Here is an 8,134-nt window from a genome sequence, read left to right as displayed (position 1 = left end):
CAAAGTATTAAATTATTTGGATTATAAGACATTTTGTAACGACTGCCTTTTTATAATTATTACTGAAATGGCTTGCCGGTCTAAAGTAAAAACTATTTCTCCTAGGTCTGAAGAACTATTGGCTGACCGACAAGCCATTCAATAAGTGTATATAACATGCCCGACAAGCCATTCAGTAAGTGTATATAACATGGCCGACAAGCCATTCAATAAGTGTATATAACATGGCCGACAAGCCACTCAATAAGTGTATATAACATGACCGACAAGCCATTCAATAAGTGTATATAACATGGCCAACAAGCCATTCAATAAGTGTATATAACATGGCCGACAAGCCATTCCGAAAAGCCATCCAATAAGTGTATATAACATGGCCGACAAGCCATTCAATAAGTGTATATAACATGACCGACAAGCCATTCAATAAGTGTATATAACATGGCCGACAAGCCATTCAATAAGTGTATATAACATGGCCGACAAGCCATTCCGACAAGCCATTCAATAAGTGTATATAACATGGCCGACAAGCCATTCAATAAGTGTATATAACATGGCCGACAAGCCATTCAATAAGTGTATATAACCGACAAGCCATTCAATAAGTGTATATAACATGGCCGACAAGCCATTCAATAAGTGTATATAACATGGCCGACAAGCCGTTCAATAAGTGTATATAACATGGCCGACAAGCCTTTCAATAAGTGTATATATCATGACCGACAAGCCATTCAATAAGTGTATATAACATGGCCGACAAGCCATTCAATAAGTGTATATAACATGGCCGACAAGCCATTCAATAAGTGTATATAACATGACAGATGATAAATTTGAATATTAAATGTCTCCGTTTGTTTTACTTTAAACCAGCAAACCTACTTTTTTTAATGACCGTCGACATAAACATGGAATCATGTAGTGATTAAAAAATAATCTCTTGTCTGTTAAGCGCCACGCCGAATGATTCGTTGTGAAATAGTTCCATAGACGTATAATTTCTTCGTCGTGTTCAAATACGTATATCAAAACACGATTCTGCTATATATTATTCCTTAAATGTACGGACATTTAAACACGACACGTGTGTTATTTAGACCAATACTGGTAGCACCGTCCCACAGTTATTTGTCGTATATTTTATTCAGAGATATTTTCAATGGCAAAACGAATCAATTGTTTAGCGTGCATTGAGCTCCTTGTTCTTTTAAACTGATCGTTACCCGTTAGAATTTTATTGCACACCGTTGCGTGCTGGTATATTGTCAACCTTAGACAGACGCTGGATGTTCAAATCATACAATATTGTTTACATAGAAACTGGAGATACTCTACCAGCGTCTTTTTCGGATTAACGTCGTTTCGAATTTCCGACGCCTAAAGTTTACGGGGATTTTTTTAAGAAACGTTATGAATGATTATCAAATATATACTTTACTTTGATCCAATGAAAAGCAATGGTGATTAAATTTGAAGGATAAAATGATAATTCACGTTAACGTTAGAAAAATGAAAGAGACGTTAATACTATTGACAATAACTGGATTTCTGTTTCACTTAACAGTAAGTATGAAAAAAAATCTAACTTTTGAAAGAGTTTCGGAGATAAATCTATTAAAATTGTATCTATTTTTTTTTAAGTCTGAAAATGTTCAAAGCTCATTCAATAGTAAAACGCACGTTTTGTGTTTATCCATATTAGAACAGAACAGAACAGAATAGAAATTTCATTTTCAGACTTGAGCACTGTGCTTACATGTACACAAGTAAATTCAACGTCAACGACTCGTAATACATATACATTTTCTACAAAATATACTAGCACGAGTATATTATTTGAAACAATTGCCTACTTAGCTACTTTTCATTTTAACAATTGCGTTTCTTCAAATATCTCTAATATTGATCTATTTTGAAACTTATAATATTTGCATAAAACACTTATGTTAAACTTTATTGTAATTTACTTTATGAATGGATAAGGGTATCAAATGTCATGACAGTGTATTTCTCGTATATCTATATTATCAAAGAGGAAAGAAATTTGATCGACCTCATTTTGTATCAGCGAAATGTCTTACTGCATAATTTAGTTGCTTCCTGGAAAATTTACTATTGAATTAAATTCACCAATAGCTCAATTTACAAACATGTACTCGTAACTTCACTGAAAGTTTATAAAGTTAAAACTATTTCCTAAACATTAGTTCTACTAAAGGCGTTTTATGAGAATTAAATGACATGAGAAATTGATATTATTATCTCTTTTGTTTTCTGTTTTAGTTTTCTCTTATAAGTCAAGTAAATATTCAATGAATATAGACCCGTTATATAGCTCAACCTATGGACCTATTAAAGTAGTCGTGTAATAAAGTTTGAGTCCGATAAAAATGTAAACAAAGACATTTAAGAAAATGCTTGAAATGCAAAAAATGATTTCTCAGAGTTTTCTAAAATATCAACATATATTAATACCCTTTACTACAGGCTAGTTCCTCAAACAGGATGTTCTGACCAGGTTTTGAGGTAAAGCTGTCGCTTGGTTAATATAAATAGAAAGACGAAAAACGTAATCCCGGGAGACACCACACACAGTAGTTTCCACCTTCCCATATAGGCCACCAAATCCACAACCTTACATTGTAACACAGAAATTGCCATATGACACACTGTTTTTTGCACACTCGACATACTTATTAATTCTATGATGTGGTGCCACAAGTCGAGTTAGCTTTTCCATCACAGCGTCGTTAGATTGTAGTAAATACGGTTGGCCCTAGTCACAAATATTTCGCTTTGTCTGGATACGGTGAACATTTGACCAAATTTTCATTCACCAAGGGGTTGACGTTAAATGAACAGAAAAGAATACATGACTGACGGACAATGTGAAAAGTTTATATCTAATCAAACACGGTTTCCTCAATTTTTTAATTACTTCAGTAGATCAGGCAGTAGTGTACACGTAATGATATTCGGATATTTCCGTGTGATTACGTATACTGCATTGCAAATAACCACGTCCACACTTGCAGGTAACCCAGTTAATATTTATAGGTTATTAGCTTTGTATCGGGAAACATGCACGAGTTCTTCAGCGGAAATATTGCGCAACTTTAGGAACGCAATATTCTTCCGCCGAAGAACGAGTGCATATTTCCCGATGCAAAGGTAATAACGTTTTTATTACATACGCATCTACATGTATAAATATTATGTAAATATCATAAATATGTTCAATAGCCTGAAAAGGATTGACAATACTGAACTAAATAGAAAAAATAGTACAACAACATACACTGAATAACGTCACGTATGAAATTCAGGCGTCAGTGTATGGAAAAATATTGACGTTTCCGGTACCAGTGTAACTTAACGGGGCATCGAAACGAGTATGTAATAAAGTTTTATTCTGAATAAAATAGCTACAAGAAATTCCTTCCTTTGAAAGCACAGAACGCAACCTAGCAAAATAGGTACAGGGTCTGTTTTCATGAGACGTGCAACACGTCACACGCCACTGAGACTGGTTTTAGCTGAATACAGTTGTTACAGCATAATATAGCAAGAGCGACTTCAAGTACAGGGTGACATTATAGCACCTCGTGCATTTAAAGACTGTCGTTATATCGTTGTTTAAACATTTGGAAGCATGGAGCGTTTTCGAGCAAATCAATTCACAGAATAAGACAAAGCACCCATGACGGAGAGATCAGAAATCAGATACTGGCTTGTCCGGCTAACTTAGCCTAGCTCGTTGCGAATAGACAGCCTGGTTCTTTAACGTGCCCAGTGTATAGCACTGATACACGCAAGGATTGCCTGGATTCCTGACCAGTACACCTCTAGTTGGGTGGGAAACACTGAGAAGCGTTTCTGAAAATTCCCGAGTAGCTGCCGGGAATCGAACCCCCGACCTCAGGATTGGAAGGCCGGTGTGCAAACAGAAACATTGGTGAGAAAGCCATCAAGCTGACTTACAGAATGTCGGTGGTACTACACAGGTGTCCGCCCGTGATAAAGTAATGCACGGAGGGGGACCTGGGGTATTCCTCCATCATCAAAGCTGGACAGCCGCCATATGACCTGTAATTGTAACGGTTCGACGTTTAACCCAACAAAACATTTGTATAGATCACTCGATCCAAAAGATTCAGGAAATATGATAAAAGTGAGTCCAAAACACGTTTCTTTATCATGATCGGGATGTCCAGCAGTTCCGCCAAATCGCTAGGTCGAAAGGAATTGACATTTTGAATTAAGCAAATGTCCTAGTTTAAGAACAAGCTAAAAAGGATCCCCAACTGTCGAAAAACTGTATAATGTTCTTAACTGATAATACATCATTCTTTTTTTTAGAAAAAGACGATATATGTGTACCTTGATTTTGGTATAATTATACCTGGACAAAGTTTGTCGGTACTTGTTTGATCATAACGAGTAGGATCGGAATCAAACATATTTTATATAAATTCTAATTGACTCGAGATCGTATCATTCTAAAAATGTTTATTGTATAATGAATATTTAATGTAACAATTGTTCAACACTTGGACAATACAGTTAGTTATCAAAGGATAGGTTGACTTACCTTGTATGTTTATAACCATTAGAAAATTAATCAAAGATAGGTAGAGTTTAGCAAATATAAATTAACATATATTGAAGTATTTCTTACAAAAACGTATCATTAGTGAATTTTTCATTAAGGTAAACATGATGATGTTAATAATTAACATGCCATTATCAATACAGTTCGGGTTGAAAATTTAATTTCAAATCGAGTATTGTTTAATGTTAAACAGTATAAGTAAGCAATGGGAATATTGAAATATGAGACAGACAGACAGACAGACAGATAGACAAACAGAAGTGTCTAAATTAGCTAACAGAGCTACATATCTCTAGGAACAAAGTCATGATTTTGTTGTACCTTTTCTATTCAAGAAAAAAGTCAGAATACAAGAAAATTACACTTTTGGCAAACTTAAACAAAATCGACTACTTATGTGTTGTCATAGATAATCTGAACAATGATATACAGACCTAAATAATAAACAATTGTAGTATAGGCCTACTTCTCACCTTGTTTGAATAATTGTCGATATACAATAAACTGTTCAATGCAATTTTGACTTTTGTAAATTTGAAATATCGATTTGTTCTGCTCTCTGTAGTGTTTATTTAACATACCATACATTTTTAATAATTAGATAAACAAAAGGTGTATACAGGGATAAACCTGAAAAATACCATTGACAAGTTGATTGTCTAAATGACCTCATTTACCTTACATTAAATAGAACGCATCTAGTTGTAAAACTAAAGATGGCATTAACAATACCTTATATTTGCACGAGGTCCAAATAACTGAGGCTATCAAATAATTTCTTGTGTTTTATTACTTGACATAAGAAAGTGAATTTCAAAGTATTTCTTTTTTATTTTAGCCTAGAAGACCTGTGTAGAACTATAGATAGGTCAATAGCTCAAACTGAGAATTGGTGATTTAAAAGGAAGTCGTGTAACAGTGAAATATAATTTTAAATCATTAGCAAATAGTCTTGACTGATGACTGGCCAACTCGCCGTTCAATAAGTGTATGTAATACTACAAACAATAAGTTTAAATTAACAAATTGAAGCTGAAATGAACGAAAGAAGAAATAGAAACATTTTGAAAAGTTTAAAATCACTAACTGTAATTGCATAATATTACCTGACTGAATTTTGGATAAGAATCTAAAAAGTTCAGCCAGTGTTACTGTAGATGGAATAATTTGCGCGTTGGGTTTATTTAGCAGGTTCATGGTTAAAAGCCTTATCTACCGTATTAACCCTCATCATGCTGGACACGATCCAGTTTGACCATGATCTGCACTGTTCGCTATTCAGTCAGTATCGTTTTGGTATGCACCCCTTTTAACTGTTAATGGCACTGTCCAAACTGAAAGATGGACAAGATCATCATTGAAATTCAGCTGGGTTAGGGTTAAGAATTCTTCAAACGTGAATGTTTGTGTTTTGGACATGATGCAGATTAATATGTGCGAATATTTTGAATTTGCGTGTGAAAATTAACGAAAATAAAATCATCGCAAATGTTGTCCAATCTACGGTAATGGATATAGCTTAGAAACATACCAAGTGAATGGTGAAAACAGACGTATCACGTACAACAATACTAATTGGTATATTGTTGTCATTAAACACCTGAACATTATATATTATTCACGAAGGATTTTTTTTTCAGTAAATTTTATGTCACCTGATATTGATTTTTGAATCGTCACCAAGTATTTTATGATCCAAGGGTAAAATGTACAATGTACATTTATTGTATTTATTGATTCTGAATACCTGGTATGAGATGGGCCGCGTGTCAGATACCCGAACGTGAAAATCACGTAAAACGTCTAAGATAGCTCAGAACGTTACATATATGTTAAAAGCATCAACAATTTTGTCGCCAGATTTTAATTCCTGAACTCATTGTTAAGTTTATAGATGTTCTTACATTTTAGGGTCCTATACCCGGTGAATAATTGGTACATATCAATTGTTCAAAATTTTTAAGCTTTCATGAAAGTCTACGACATAATCTACGTACTTCACGGGTATTTACACAGGTCTACGTATCAAACTGAAAATGCTGTATAACACTAACTGTAAAGAAAATATAAGAAACCGTGACAAGTTCCAAAGACTACAATCAGCGGTCGAACAGGCGCTAGATAACCAATAAAGAATGTGAATGTAGAGTCCTTTTATGCGTTAAAAGAGCCGACTGGTTATTTATGTTTGTTTCACATCAATTATTCATGATTCAGTTTATTTTTTCGTCTTATTTATTTCTCAGTATCTAGCGAAAGTATTTGTTGCTATACATTTATATGAACAAAGCACGTGCTGCATTTATTGAACACTAGAAACAAAAAATTAAATACAGAACTTATAAAATCTGTATGTTATGTTGCTTTTATACGTGTTGAAACAAATTTGTAATTTGAGTAAATCGAGCAGCTGCTTACAATTCCATACATTAATCAAGACATACTTGCAATTGCTGCAAAATTAACCAGCATCTATTTGTAAATATCGTCTTCAGCAAAGTAGTACAGAGAACCACTATAAAAATAAATTCTGTCAAGGTGGAAATGTACTGTTCACTGTGAGTTTATTTAGTTTCGTGGGCGCGATATTTTGAGATTTGGTCAAAACGGTTTCATGTTTTGAACTGACGTATAACATTAATGGAATAATTCCGTAGGAATTAAATTTTGTAGATTAATGCCAGTATGAATCCACAAATATCGGTTTCCCACGAATATTAATATTGCGTTTTTTGTTTGTTTTTTCAGACTGCCCAGGTTCTAACCACAAAATGTCCGGGCAACGGTAAGCAGCTATTTGTTGTATTTTTTCTGCGTTTTCTTTATTCAGTCACATGCATATCATTTTAGAATACATATTAAATGCTCCATTTAGCAAGTGCCATTTAGCTATATTGGTTTTGTATTTCGTTTATACGGTTACGTTGTCGGGTATATTGGGACATTTAACGAATATTTTTAACCTTGATTTTACATATGCTTGTTTCAGGACGAGGCATAAAAATTCTGAATATCCCATCATTCGGTCAAATAATGTTTGGCCCTGGTATAGGCATATGCACATTAAGTGCGATTTACGTGGATGAAAATAACAACCGTCGGAGGCAGTTTTGGGACATGTCGGGTATTTTGGGACACTTTCAGGATTTTTTTTAAAAAAGAAGCTTAAATTCAGACTTTAATTGAACACATAACTCCATTCTTTATTACATGAATAAAATAAACTGAAATCTGTCTATTAATTCGGCATTACTAGTAAATGTCTATAATCGATCTAGTGTATATGCACAATTTCAAACTGAATCAAACTTCAATAGAACAAACGTGTGTATCAATAAACTTTTTCTTAGTTTGTGTGTGTGTGTGTGTGTGCGTGTGTGTGTGTGTGTGTGTGTGTGTGTGTGTGTGTGTGTGTTCGGGTTTAACGTCTTTTTCAACATTTTTTCAGTCATAATAAACGACGGTGTCTACTTGTAGCAGTGAGCACAATGCCCAACTTTTTAGTGCCTCTCTGGA

General features: G+C 34.1%; 1 protein-coding gene across 5 annotated transcripts in view; it reads left to right on the top strand.

Annotated features, from left to right (window-relative positions):
- Positions 1-1,189: 1,189 nt before the first annotated feature.
- LOC123561174 (uncharacterized) overlaps positions 1,190-8,134 on the top strand; it is a 138,769-nt gene continuing 131,824 nt past the window's right edge. For all 5 annotated transcript variants that reach the window (XM_053516579.1, XM_053516578.1, XM_053516580.1 and 2 more), the window contains exons 1-2: positions 1,190-1,569; positions 7,367-7,403. In XM_053516579.1, coding sequence (XP_053372554.1) covers positions 1,489-1,569; positions 7,367-7,403 — 118 coding nt within the window. In that variant the 5' untranslated portion in view covers positions 1,190-1,488. The remainder of the gene's footprint in view (positions 1,570-7,366; positions 7,404-8,134) is intronic.

This window comes from Mercenaria mercenaria, chromosome 10, assembly GCF_021730395.1.
Source record: "Mercenaria mercenaria strain notata chromosome 10, MADL_Memer_1, whole genome shotgun sequence".
NCBI lineage: Eukaryota > Metazoa > Mollusca > Bivalvia > Venerida > Veneridae > Mercenaria > Mercenaria mercenaria.
Note: the sequence above shows the minus strand (reverse complement) of the source record. Positions and strands in the feature narration are given on the sequence as shown.